General features: G+C 40.6%; 1 protein-coding gene across 1 annotated transcript in view; it reads left to right on the top strand.

The window, feature by feature from the left end:
- The first annotated feature begins 2319 nt into the window (after positions 1 to 2319).
- Positions 2320 to 15025, top strand: part of RNF169 (ring finger protein 169) — an 81028-nt gene continuing 68322 nt past the window's right edge. The window contains exon 1 of the mRNA XM_045555471.1: positions 2320 to 2821. Within this exon, the coding sequence (XP_045411427.1) occupies positions 2320 to 2821 (502 nt within the window). The remainder of the gene's footprint in view (positions 2822 to 15025) is intronic.

Below are 15025 nucleotides of genomic sequence, written 5' to 3'. Positions count from 1 at the left end.
CTTTCTCCCTCTGCAAAAGTAAGTTTTTATTTGTATCTAAGAAAGCACTCTACGCTTCTGTGGCCCAGGTCCTTCAACAGTGAACAGGCCATTCAGATTAAGAGGCTCAATCCATCAAGAGTGAATAGCCAGCACAAACGGCCCCATTTCTAAGGGTGGTTGGTTTGATCTCTGGAGCAGAGGCCTCCCTTGTCAGAATCTGGGCAAAATGGGCTGGGTGTGGTGGCTCACACCTGTAATCCTAGCACTCTGGGAGGCCAAGGTGGGTGGATCGCTCGAGGTCAGGAGTTCAAGACCAGCCTGAGCAAGAGCAAGACCTCGTCTCTACTAAAAATAGAAAGAAATTATCTGGCCAACTAAAAATATATATAGAAAAAATTAGCCAGGCATGGTGGCTCATGCCTGTAGTCCCAGCTACTCGGGAGGCTGAGGCAGTAGGATCCTTTAAGCCCAGGGGTTTGAAGTTGCTGTGAGCTAGGCTGATGCCACGGCACTCACTCTAGCCCGGGCAACAAAGCGAGACTGTCTCAAAAAAAAACAAAAAAAAGAATCTGGGCAAAATGTCCTCAAGAACCTCAAGTGGGGAGGGAAGTGGGGAAGACCCATAGATAAAGGTCAGACCAGCCAAGGCCAGACTTCTGTGTCTGGCAGGATTCTGACTGTCTGGGCTTTTGTGCACACAAATCTTTGTTTCAATTATTCATTGACCCTTCTTCAATTCTTGACTGTCCTTTAGCCATCTGGTTCTCATCTTGAGAATCCACTTCCTTTTTTTTTCCTGCTCTCTGACTTTGACCAATCACTTTACCTTGGATTGGTTTACCACTAGCTCTGGGCAATCTCATCGAAACCCAGGGCTTCTGATGCCTTCTGTGATGTTGCTTTTTTGATTTTGCTCTTTTTACAAAACTGATGCTTTCCTATAAAGATTCCTAGTAGGGAATGCCACTTATTTAATGCCTTCCTGCTCCAAATCTACCTTAGGGCAAAGAAGCAATGAGTGGGAGAATTGCTGTAGCAGAATCATATCTCCATCTGAGGGGAGCCCATTTTTCTCCTGTACCCTCTAAATCCTAAAAGTGGTCTGGTGTCAAAGTCTGAGCATCTCACCATGGCCTGAGCAGGAATGACATGGTCAGAGCTGGCCTTTGGGAGGCAACTCTAAGCGCTGCGGAGGATGAATTAGAGGAAGAGAGGATGTGAGAAGGGAGACACTGAATCTACACTAGCCCCAATAATCCAGGGGAGAGATGATGGACCTGAATTGGGCAGTAGGAATGGGACAAAGAGGAGGAAATAGGTGGGAAAATAGTCATTTTGGTGAGAGAATTGGCAGGACTAAGTCACTGACAGGACGTGGGAGATGAGGGAAAAATTAAAGATGACTAAGTTTGGAGCTTGAGGACCTGGAAGGATGGTACCTTTAATAGAATGAGGGAAATAAGAAGAAGAGCTGATTTGAAAGGAGGGAGAAGACAGTGACATTAGTTTTGTACATGAGGAATGCAGACATCCAAGAGGATGTTTCCATCAGGCAGTTGAGGATGTAGGGCTGGACGCAGGATGTCTGGGCTGCAGACATCAATCTGGAGTTTCAGAGGGAAGAAAGTGTGAGCTGGGGCAGGCGAGCAGCAGAGTGAGAAGGGGGCTGAGGCCTGAGCCTGGAGGAACCCTTACATTACAGCCCCAGACACGGTGGACAGCCCAAGGAAGGAGTCTGAGATGGGGCTAACGGCTGGGAAATAAACAGAAAAGTGTGGTTTTGCCAGCCAAGGGAGGGGAGTCTCAGGGAGGGATACGGAGAGGATGAGACGATGAGGAGATGAGGACTAACAAGAGGCTGTTGTTACTTGTGGCAGTTACTACGGTAGGCCTGGTTTCAGGCACAACGGCTACACCGATCGGGCCCTCACATTAAATGAAGCACTAAGGCAGGTTTCTGGATAATTCATGTGTTCTCCGTTCACTTTGGCTTCACTTATCAAGGTATTGCAGGATAAATAAGTGTAGTTACTGCGTAATTAAAGTCTAATATCGCTCAAAATTTCTAAATAAATCCCCTCAGTGCTCAGCCTCCTTTGCTTCAGTAAGAGGAAACTGCAGACCCTGGAGGGCGAGGCTGATGACCGGATATATAAATAATAACTAATAAATATTAATAAATTGTCCCTTCCCGCCAACCAGGTCCGGGTAGAACCGCCTCTGGGCTCGCTGGAGTCCCGCCCCCTCATGAATATGTAGAGACGCTGCCCGCCGCGCCCCGCCCCGCCCTCTACTCTTCTCCCTCGCAACGGACTCTCCCTTCAAACGGGAAACAAGATGGCGGCGGCAGGTCCGAGTACTCGGGCCTCTTCTGCGGCGGCGGCGGCAGCTCTGAGTCGGCGGGGCCGGCGGGGCCGCTGTGACGAGATGGCGGCAGCTAAGACTGGGCCTCAGGGCGCGGCCTCTGGGCCCGCGCTGTTGGTATTGCCGCCGCCTTTGCTGCAGCCGCCGCCACCGCCGCGGCCGGAGGTGTCGGGCTGCGCCGGGTGCCTGGAGCCCCCGGGGGAAGCGGCGGCCCTGCCGTGCGGCCACTCGCTGTGCCGAGGCTGTGCCCAACGCGCCTCCGACGCGGCCGGCCCGGGTTGCCCGCGCTGCCGCGCCCGAGGCCCGGCTTGGGCCCGCCGTCGGGCCCGCGACGACAGCCAGGCCGACGCGGAGGTGCTGGGCGAACGCATCCGCCGGAGCCAGCCCGAGCGCTGCCGCCCGCGCCGGGACGGGGGTGCGGCCGCGGCGGGGCCCAGGCCGGAGCCGGAGCCGCGCGCCGCGCCTGCGGAGCCAGGTAGGACTTCCCCTCCTCCGCTTGGGGTCGGACCGAGGCCGAGCGCGCCACCGCCGGGCCTGGTTAGGGGGTGGAGAGTCCCGGGCCCTCCTCGAGCGGGTGTGGAGAGTTCTCGCTCGGTTGGAACCCGGGCTCTGCCCAGGTGCAGTATGTGTTTCTAAATTTTGAACTTCCGAATGGAGTACAGGCACGTTAGATTTGGAGGGGCAGTGAGGGGACCCCGCGCCTTACGTAAGTGAGAAGTTTGGAGGGAAACAATTCTTGGAACAAGTTAGGGGCAGGTTGGAATTGGTGTGTGGAGGGGGAGGGGCTCTGGAGGATCAGAGAAGTGCTTGGTTTAGTGTTGGATAAAGAGCTTGGGGTCGTATTGCTTGGGGAGATGTTGCTTTTGGGCCCGAATGTGTCATTGGGGGGAGTGAAGGATCCGGAGTTTAGGGGACAGGTTGAATTTGAGGGTGTAGAGGGAGCTTTTCAGGCCTGAGAGCAGAGTGGGTTGGGAGAATGAGCTCACATGTGCAGCAGTTCTTTTAATAAAATCTTGAAAAATGCATGGTGAGCACAGAGCCTGGCACAGAATTAGGAAGGAATAAATGACAACGATTTATATTTATAATAGTACTAATAATAAGCTCCAGTAGTGCCCGACAAAAAAGCTGGGTTGGGTTTAAAAGTTTTGGAAACAAAGATTGGTTGGCAGGGGCTGCTTCTATCTCCTTGACACTTTCCTACTATCATCATGGCAATTAAATGTTGCAGGACTTTTGACTTGAACTTCTTTGCCTTTCTTACCACTAGCAGCCTGCCACTCCTTGGTTCTGGTCTGAGATAGAAAATGCCCCCTATTTAAATCACAAAACATGACTGCGTTATAACTTAGGACTCTTTTTGGGACACACCCAGTGAACATAACATTGATAAAAAATGCTTACATAGGCGGAGATTTTCAAGACACATAAATCAGGAAAAGCCAGATATTTGCATCTTTTATGTTGGGAATTCTGGCATGTGTTATTTTCATTCGGGAAAAGGAGGCATAGCTTGTGTATGAAAGTGCAGTCCCTAGAAACTACAAGTTCCAGGGTGCAGTCTGTTTTGATTCAAGCAGTCAGAGAAACCTGTCACTGTCCTAGGATACCTTCCTTTTGTTTCTGGAGTTGAGGGGACCTGCATCTTACTTTCTATTTGTGTGTTCCTTGTTACTCACAAGATCCCTATGAGATAGGTATTTTTATTTCCATTTTATAGATGAATCTGAGGTCCAGAGAGGTTAAGTAACTTGCCTAAGGATGAAAGCCCAGTTCCACCTGATTCCTGCTCAAATCAAGGATGAAGGTCTTCTCAAATATCATCCAATCTGTGGATACCACGTGTTGATCTCATATGCTATTTAATTTGCTTCAAATTCTGAGAATATGGTCAAATTATAAGTATTTCTATGGTCGCCCTAATAGTGCTGTTGATTATATGGTCAAATACAATAGAGATTTTTATTTTGTTTTCCTAAGCTTGGAGTCCACTGTGAAATATCATGTCTGAAATTTGAACTATGAGAAGGATTATGGCTTGGTGATTTGTGCAAACTTTTTTGCCTTGAAGAAATTTTTGTTATAAAGTGTATCCATTGATTAAGGAAAATTATCTAAAATGAGATTACAAATTAGGATCCATTACAGAGTCACTTAGTACCTACTAGTTACTTTGTATGTTTGTGTGAGAATCATAATGAAAAATATTTTTCCTAAATATTCTTGTTGGATCATTGAGTATACAGTTACATGCTTATTCAGCTAAAGAATTTTAGAAGTGTAGAAAAATATTACTGAAATAGGGCTCGGAAATTATCTTATAGCTTCAGTGGTTTGTCTGAACCTCTTGCAGTTATGTATAGTATTTCTTAATTTAAAATTGTAATAGGGAGTACATTCACATGATTTAAATGAAACTATAAGAAAGTATGTAGTGAAAAGTTTCCCACTCCCACCAAAGATTCTTGTCTATTCTTCCACAGTTTGTGCATCTGCATGAAAATTCAAGTGTATTTACTTTTGCCCTTTTCATACAAAACGTTGTCTATTACATACACTGTCCTGTAACTGATTTGTTTAACATTAGATGAGGGAAGTCTTTCCATGTCAGTACATAGGAAATTTCTTCATTCTTCTCATGTTATATGTATTTTCGTTGAATGGCTATAACATGATTTACTTAACCATTTTTTGGTGGACTTTTGGTTGTTTCCTATCTTTTGCTATTATAAATGTTTATATAAAATCATTATATAAATGTGTATGTGTATTTTTATGGCGAGATCGCATAGCTTTCACCAGATTCTCAAAGGGTTGCAAAAAAAAAAGGCTAAGAATCATTGTTTTAATTCACATCCTTCATTCTATAGAAGAGAAAACTGAGGCACAGAACAGAGAGTTAAAGGTTTACATGAATGAATAGTAGTAAACAAGGGCTGAAAGAAACAGCCTAATTCACAGTGAAATGCTCATGATGGCTTTTGAGAGAGAAACTGAAAATACCAGTTTTATAAATATTTATATTCTGCTTTTATGAGTGGGAAACAGCAACAGAATTAGCTATTTTAGGAATATTCAGAAGTATATTGCTTAGTGGTATTCTTTTGGCATAGTTAGGTCAATTGATAAAGGAAATGTCGGGCTAGCTATATAATACTGGAAATGAAATTTTGTAGTAAATGCACTGGTGTTTAAGTGAAATTCCAACTCTTTTTTAAATTTTGTTAAAGTCCGATCTCTCTTTTGGAATTGCTTTGTCTATGAAAAAAGTGTAAGAGTTTTGCTTGTTGAAAATTTTGGTTGCACTGGTGACATTTTTTGGTTTTTTGCCAGCTTCTTGGTATGCTTTAAGGTTCAGAACCTTAATGACTCCTGTGTAAATGTTTTATTTAATTGTTACATGCACTGTTAGTTTGCTTTTCGATATAATATCAGTTCTTGTTGATTTGTGAAACCCAGTGAAGGCTATGTCAGTGATCATTTCAAGATGAATTCAGACTTCAGCTTCATGTTCTTTGAGGATCTGCAGCTGATTGTATATATTGATATATTTAATATTTGGACTATCTTCAGCAGTATTCAGGAATTATGTAATGAATGCCTACTCTGTAGCAAGCACTATTCTAGGTTCTTGGGAAACACCGTGAATGAAATATTAAAGATCCGTCTCTCATGGAGCTTATATTCTAAATTTAGAGACAGTCCTGGTCTATTGATTTAAAAAGCATATTTACCACACAGGTGTACATAGGTAGATTTAGAACTATACATTAAAGCTACTCTTAAGCTTTAATTTTTCCCCTCAAATCCTGTGACAAATTAAGCCTCTTAAGAATTTTAAAAATTCATTTTGTCTTCTGATTTGAAATCAAGGATGATTATTCTAAATTATACAGCCTATGAACTTGAAACTAAGACCTTTATGGCCGGGCGCGGTGGCTCACGCCTGTAATCCTAGTACTCTGGGAGGCTGAGGCAGGTGGATTATTTGAGCTCAGGAGTTCGAGACCAGCCTGAGCAAGAGTGAGATCCCGTCTCTACTAAAAATAGAAAGAAATTATATGGACAGCTAAAAAATATATATACACAAAAAATGAGCCGGGGATGGTGGCGCATGCCTGTAGTCCCAGCTACTCAAGAAGCTGATGCAGGAGGATCACTTGAGCCCAGGAGTTTGAGGTTGCTGTGAGCTAGGCTGATGTCACGGCACTCTAGCCCGGGCAACAGAGTAAGAGTCTGCCTCAAAAAAAATAAAAAAAAAAAAAATAAATAAAAAAATAAAAAGAAACTAAGAACATTTTACTTTTTAGGACAGTTCTTTTTCTTCTGCCATGGGTAATGATTGAAGAGAAAAGCTAGACAAAGGCAGATGAATCTTTTAAATTAACAGTTTAAATTTTTTTTAATTTGTGGTGTTAAAAGTGCATTTTGAAAATTGAATAGATAAAAGACATTGCATGCTGCCTCATTTATCCCTTGTCTTTATCCCATCTCAACTTCCCTGATCACTTAGGGTTAACATTTATATATTCAAAAAATTTCCTCTTTCTATGAAAAACAAGTAGTTGTCAGACAATGTTTGCTGTGTGTGTAGCCTAAATTATACTTAGGACTAATAAGTAATGAGACCATGTGATTATAGTGTAAAAGGACAGGAATTTCCCTTGTCTGTGGGATTTGTTTTAAAATGTATAAAATGGCTCATCCCATTATCCTTAATGACATATATTCCAGAATTTGAGAGTGTCCTTATGTGTTATACCAATGCAGGAAACATTTGCCTTTTGCTTATGTGTTTTTTAAAACTCTTGGTGAGATTACCTCACCGTGTATTCTAACAACTGAACATTAACTATCATTGAGGGAACAGCTCCGGTCTATAGAATTCAGGATTGAGCAGCAGGAATTGGGGAGGTGTTTGTTCATTCATATTTCTACTCCCTCCTCGTCTAATTTCCAGTTAATCTTAGAAGAGTTGCCCACCTTGAATTCACTTATATGTGAGTTTGCTTGAATACATGATGTAGGATATGTTTGTCAGATTTTATTCCACTAATTCAATGAGCATTTTTTTGGGCACACTCTGTGCAAGATGATACAATAAAAAACGGTGAGTAAGACATGGTCATTATTCTTTAAGACTCCACAGTGTGGTTGGGGAAACACACTCAAATAACAATACAAAGTGTTACGTGAGGTAAATGCTTAATGCTAACAGTTTAGGAATCTGGAGGAAACCTGAGGAAGGCATTTGAACTGTATATTGAAAAAAGTAGGAATTCACTAGGTGAGGGAGAAGGGTATGTTCATTCCAGGCAGAAGAGCCTGCATGTACAAAGGCATGAAGGTGCTTGGAATATCCAAGAAGGCTCTTGGGATATTAACTGGCAAGAAGTAAAACAGGAGGTGGGAGTGGAGTAAGGAAGGAGTAGAGAAGAGACTGCAGATGGCAGATCATGAAGGGCATTGCATGTCATGCTAAGAGAACTTTGGACTTATCCTATAGACAGTGTGGAGCCCTTACAAATTTTTAAGTAGTGAAATGTATGGTCATAATGTAATTTATAAAGACAATACATATTGGTTGGAGGAGGGAAGATGGGAGTAGAAACTAGAGGAAGGGAGTCCAGTTAGGGAATTATTTTAGTAGTTCAGGCAAGAGATGAAGGGGGCCGGACTAAAGTATTGGCTGTGGGGATGTTACCTTCAGTTGTTCATTAATTTAGTAACCATTTGAGAATCTTCTCTGTACTGGCACTGGAGCTACAAATAGGGGTAAAGCATGATTCTGTCTCAAACTGTAGTTGAGAAGATTGGTATGTAAACATGCAGTTGAAATGTGGTATAATAAATGTAATAATAGCTGTTAGGCAAGGTATAATTATAGAAGGCAATATGGTATATATTAATAGAGCAGGTTAATAGAGGAGGATCTAAAGATAGACTGCCTGGGTTCAAATTCTAGCTGTGCTGTTTATAGCTCTGTGTTATTGAGCACTCTTAGTTTCTTCATTTGGAAAATGGGCATAGTAATAGTGACAATATCATAAGGTGGTTGTTAAAAACTAATGAGCTATTACAATGCTTGGCATGTAACGAGCATAATAAATGTTAGCTGTTTTCAGGAAGAAGAGAACCTAGTTTGGTTGGGTCTGGAATGGCTTCAGTGGAAGACTGACATGTAACCATGAGTACTCATTGGGTGGATGAGTGCAGAATAAAGATGAGAGAGGGAAATCAGTACATTTAAAGGCATAGGAGCATGAAACAAGGAGAGTTCTAGGGATTGTAAATAGGAGTGGTTAGAGAATGGAGTGTACATGGGACAGTGAAAGGATGTGGAATTGCAGAAATGGGCAGTTGCTGGATAATAGTGGACTTTGCATACCATACTAAGGAGTGAGGATCCACTGAAGAGTTGCAAAGAGGAATTCATCTTTGCACTTTAGAGTGAGCACTCCCTTGAGGATATGTAGCAAATGCACTGGAGAGCCCAAATTCTCTTTTTAATAAGATGGCTAACTAAAATAAGCTGAAAACTCCTCTGCTACAAATATCCAGAAAAGCTGGATAAAAAGAACAACTTTTTTAAATGCTTTTTTAATTTTTTTGAGACATGATCTTGCTCTGTCACCTAGGCTAGAGTGCAGTGGCATTATCATAGCTCACTGCAACCTCAAACTCCTGAGCTCAGGCAGTCCTCCTGCCTCAGCCTCCTAAAGTGCTGAGTTTACAGGCGTGAGCCACCATACCTGGCCTTAAATACGTTCTTGAACATGCAGGAAAGACAAGAAAATCTCCAGGTTCCAGAAACAAAAAAGGAACTAAAAACTAAAACTGTAAGCCCTTAAGCCCATGCTATGTTGCCCTGGAGCAGGGTGAAGGAGTGGGTTGACAGGTTGTTTCTAGTTTTCTATTCTTAGCAGATTGAGTTTTAACCATGTGCAAAAAGGAACCAGAATGAAGAATTCTGCATAAAGCTGAGATTGTTGATGCGCTGCATTCTAGGTGAAAGGGTAGGCTGGAAAAAAATCTTCCCTCTGACACAGGAGATAACAGGAAATTTTGTCTTGATTTTACTTGGGCTCTATGCAAAGAGGAAATGGAAAAAAAATTTTCCCCGAGAAATTGAAGCACAAGATCTATACCTTGCTCACATTTGGGAACTGAGTTTGTATTATAAGGCTCAGGTATTCCCATGCTGAGAAATTAGTATAAAAACTGGTTCCAAACTAGTGATAACCCTGAGTGTCTTGGAGAAGGGAAAAACTAGACTCTGAGAGGTACTACTGTACTTCGGACCACAAGGGATTCTTGCAAAAGAAATGAGCCCAATTGAAGATGAACTTACAATTAAAAATGAGAACACATGAAGAAATAGTTTTCTACCAAAAATGAGAGTCAGCAGATATAAAAAGCAGGAGGATTATAGTTCCAAGAACTGGGATAATAGAATGGCAGTTTGAAAGGTAATTTAAATTAGCATATTGTAAGTGACTAAAGACGTTAAAGAAGTAATTGACATCCAAAGAAATGAATGAGACCTTATGAAATAGGCACATTTTAAAAAGAACTAAACATAATGAAAAATATAGTTAGGTTAAAAAGCTCAGTAAGTAAGTTAATAGTTTACACAGACCACCATACAATATATACATGTAATAGAATTCAGCTAGTACCCCCTAAATCTGTTAAAAGAAAAAAACTAACAAAAAATAGTTTACACCGATGAAGAGAAAATCAGTGAAATGGGAGATAGATATAAGGAAATTCCTGAGAATGCCAAACAGTAAGTTAAAATAAAGGAAAATACGAAAGAGGTGAAGAAAAATGAAAAGGACAGATCAAGAAGATTGAACATCTAATAGTAATTCCAGGAGAAAAATAGATAAAATGAAGGAGACATGAAATTGGAAGAGAGGATGACTTGAGAATTTTTCTGAATTAATAACAAGTCTTGAATCTTTAGGTTTAAGACTCATGAGGCTCTAGCAAGAATTAACAACAAAAAAAGCAACAAAAAAAATGTATAACTTGATCTACACATACATAGAACCCATACACTTACCAATTAGAGAATATACATTCTTTTTAAACAAGCATGGAGAAGATTGACAATTTGACCACATTAAAACTAAAAGCTGAATGATAAGAGGTAAGGTAAGAAGAGAAACCACAGGCTAGGAGAAAGTATTTGCAATGAAATAACTGACAAAAGATTGATACTCAAAATATATGAACTACATAGCACTATGACATATGCCTTATTAGAAGAATTGTGACAGATTTGAACAGGCATTTCATAGAAAAGGATAACTGGAAGGACAATAGACATCTGGAATGATGTTCAGCATCATTAGCAATCAGGGAAATGCAAATTAAACCAATGATGAGATGCCATGAGATTATAATTTATAACTGATTAATTATAATTAATGGGAACTTATGTACTGCTGGGGGAGTGTAAGTTGGTATACAATCACAATGGAGAGTGGTTTGGCCATACCTATTAAAGTTGAAGAGATATATGAGATATATTCCTTGCCATGCAGAGATTCTATTAACAAGAGTCTGCCCAATCGCGGTGGCTCACGCCTGTAATCCTAGCACTCTGGGAGGCCGAGGCGGGTGGATTGCTCGAGGTCAGGAGTTTGAGACCAGCCTGAGCAAGAGTGAGACCCCGTCTCTACTAAAAAATAGAAAGAAATTATCTGGCCAAATAAAATATATATACAGAAAAAAATTAGCCGGGCATCGTGGCGCATACCTGTAGTCCCAGCTATTGGAGAGGCTGAGGCAGTGGGATCGCTTAAGCCCAGGAGTTTGAGGTTGCTGTGAGCTAGGCTGACTCCATGGCACTCACTCTAGCCCGGGCAACACAGCGAGACTCTGTCTCAAAAAAAAAAAAAAAAAAAGAGTCTGCCCAAGTGAAACGTGTGTGTGTGTCACAAGTATGCTCATTATAGTACTGTGGGACTGGAAAAGGTAGTTAGCAATTATCCTTGGTAGGAGAAGAGATAAAGGGATAAATTATGGTTTCTACAGCTGTTACAGTGAATGAACTAGGTCTTTATGTATCAACAGGGGTAAATCTTGAAAAATATTAAGTGAAAAAGTTGCAAAAGGGTATGTATCATTTCATGCCATTTACATAAATAAAAAAGGTATACCAAAATAGTCATTTCAGTAGGTTAAGGAGTGAGAAAGGAAGAAATAAATCAGCTAATATAGACTGTTCTTTCATGGAATTGATAATGAAAGGAAGCTATATTTAGAGTTATGAGGATTAAATGAGATACCTGCAAAGTGCTTATAGAGAACAAATGTTAATACCTAATAAATATTAGCTGTTATTATATGCAGTCATTCATTTTGTATACATTTATGGAGCACATATCACATATTGTGTGCCAAGCACTTTGCCAGGTGCCGGGGCTACAAAGATGAGTAAGACAACGTTTGTGAAAGAGTGTTAAGAAGCTTGTTATGACAGTACATGTGCTGTATGGATTTCTAGAGAGCAAGGCCCAGATTTAGAGGCTCGCTAGTCATTTGGAATTTGCTGTAGAAAACAATAAAGAAAAGCACAATGAAAAAGTAAAACATTATATATTATTGTTTGTCTCCCTTCAGAGACAGCTATTGTTTATTTCTTGCCAGACTTTTTTCTTTGCAAAAATATATAGTTTTTTAATTATAAGGATTAGTAAAAGAAATGTTTTTTTTTAATTTCAGCATATTATGGGAGTACAAGTGTTTAGGTTGCATATATTACCTTTGCCCCACCCAAGTCAGAGCTTCAAGCATGTCCATCCCCCAGATGGTGCACCCATTAGATGTGAATATACCCATCCTCCCTATCCCCCCACCTGCCCGACACCTAATAAATGTTACTACTATATGTGCACATATGTGTTGATCAGTTAATACCAATTTGATGGTGCGTACACGTAGTGCTTGTTTTTCCATTGTGATACCTCACTTAGTAGAATGGGGTCCAGCTCTATCCAGGATAAAGAAATGGTTTTACTTTCCTCTGGTATGTAGGGTCAGATTTATGTTTAGTCACTTCAGTGTTTTGATTTTAGAGACTGGAAAGGGTTTATTGCCTCAGGATACCACTCACATATGTCCTGTAGTATCTGAAATTCAATATTCTCTTCAGGTCTCTTATTCTCATGGTTTCCTTAAAATGCAGGTATTTTGGACAGAAAGAAACAGATAAACTGGTTCATGTGGAATATGAGGGAATTACTAGATTTGTGCACTGTTCCTTAAAGGTGGGGTAGTTTTAGAGAAGTGAGAATTAGCATTTATGGAATTTATTTTGTACCATGTCCTATGTGCTAGGTTTTGTAATTTATTTGATAGACATTTACAGAGTTACTACTATGTGTAAGGCATTGAACTTGGGTTCTCTCAGAAAGGATGGGCTAGAAGAGAACAAAAATGTAAAAAGGAGGAACATTGAAGGAAAAATTATCTTTTATACTTTATAAAGGTACCTCGGTCTATTTTAGAAGATTAGATTACAGTGTTAGACAATTATTGTGGAGATAAGAAAGCAAAGAATCATATTTGCTGATTAGTCATTCTGATGAAGATAATGCAAGGTGGCCAGATTTCAATATCTCACTATTTTTTCATGTTTTCTGGAGGGAATGGATCGTATTACTGTGAAGATAGTTGTATGCTAAAGCTGAGCCAATTTATCCCAGATTGATAACTTTAGTAAGGCAAGTATTATATTAGCTGTTTTGATTTTAAAGATCTTTAATTCTTAGGCTAATAAAGATTCTGTTTATCAGATTATATTCATCCAATTGAACTCTTTTGTGCCTGTACTGTATGTCTACCCCAGAGTCCCTTGGAAGTCTCTGTTGATGACTTTATTAAGAGCTGTTTTGGGCTGGGTGCTGTGGCTCACACCTGTAATTCCAGCACTTTGGGTGGCCCAGGCGGGAGGATCGCTTAAGGCCAGGAGGTTCAAGACCAGTCTGGGCAACCTGGTGAGACCCTGTCTCTGCAGAAAAAGTTAAAAACTATCCTGGTGTGGTGGTTTGTGCCTGTAGGACCAGCTACTCAGAAGTCTGAGGCTAGAGGATCACTTGAGCCCAGGAGTTCCAAGTTAGAGTGAGCTATGCATTCCAGCCTGGGTGACACAGTGAGACTTTGTCTCATTCATTCATAAATGAATAAATAAGCAAGCAAGCAGTTTGTAGAGTGGTGGGACAAAAAAATCAAAGGACCTAATAGAATGGGTTGAAGTGAGAATTAGAAGTGAGAAAACGGAAGCAGCAAATACATAGATAACTCTTTGGAGGAATTTGCTGTAAAGGGGGCAGAGAAATGGGTCAGTACCTGCAGCGGGGACAAGAGCTCAAGAGTGTTTTCTTTTTAAGATAGGTGATGGCAAGTCATGTTTGTATGTTAGATTTGTATATTATCATAGCAGAGAGGGATTGATGGTGCCAGAGACAGCAGAGAAAACTGAATGAGCTAAGTCAATGAAGAGGTGAGGGAAGATGAGATCTGACACCAGTTGAGGTATTGATCTTACACATGAATAGGGGTACTTCTCCCATTCTGGGGACTTTGTACTCATTGCTCTCTATTTTGGACAGTTTTAATTTGAAAGTTTACTATATATGCACTTAAGTGTTGTTCAGTTAATACCAATTTGATGGTGAGTACATGTGGTGCTTATTTTTCCATTCTTGGGATACTTCCCTTAGAGTGGGCTCCAGCTCTATCCAGGATAATACAAGAGGTGCTATATCATCATTCTTTTTTGTGGCTGAGTAGAACTCCATGGTATACATACACCACATTTTATTAATCCACTCATGTATTGATGGACACTTGGGTTGTTTGCATATCTTTGCAGTTGTGAATTGTGCTGCTATAAACATTTGAGTGCAGATGTCTTTTTTATAGAATGTCTTTTGGGTAAATGCCCAGTAGTGGGATTGCTGGATTAAATGGTAGTTCTACTTCTATCTCTTTGGGGTATCTCCATGTTGCTTTCCACAGAGGTTGTACTAGTTTGCAGTCCCACCAGCAGTGTATGAGTGTTCCTCTCTCTCTGCATCCACACCAACATTTATTGTTTTGGGACTTTTTGATAAAGGCGATTCTCACTGGGGATAAGTGATATCTCACTGTGGTTTTGATTTGCATTTCCCTGATGATTAGAGATGTTGAGCATTTTTTCATGTTTGTTAGCCATTAGTCTGTCTTCTTTTGAAAAGTTCTGTTCATGTCCTTTGCCCACTTTTTGATAGGGTTGTTTGATTTTTTCTTGCTGATTTTCCTGAGTTCTATATAGATTCTAGTTATCAGCCCTTTATCGGATGTGTAATATGCAAATGTTTTCTCCCATTCTGTAGATTGTCTATTTGCTCTCATGATAGTTTCCTTGGCTGTGCAGAAGCTTTTTAATTTGATCAGGCCCCATTTATTTATTTTTGTTGTTGCTGTGATTGCCTTTTGGATCTTCATAAATTCTTTCCCTAGGCCAATGTCTGTGAGAGTTTTTCCAACATTTTCTTCTGGAATTCTTATAGTTTCACACCTTAGGTTTAAGTCTCTTATCCACCGTGAGTTGATTTTTGTGAGAGGTGAAAGGTGTGGATCCTGTTTCAGTCTTCGACATGTGGCTATCCAGTTTTCCCAGCAC

Source organism: Lemur catta, chromosome 7, assembly GCF_020740605.2.
Source record: "Lemur catta isolate mLemCat1 chromosome 7, mLemCat1.pri, whole genome shotgun sequence".
Lineage (NCBI taxonomy): Eukaryota > Metazoa > Chordata > Mammalia > Primates > Lemuridae > Lemur > Lemur catta.
The sequence above is the reverse complement of the archived record's forward strand: the minus strand, read 5'-3'. Positions and strand labels throughout refer to the sequence as shown.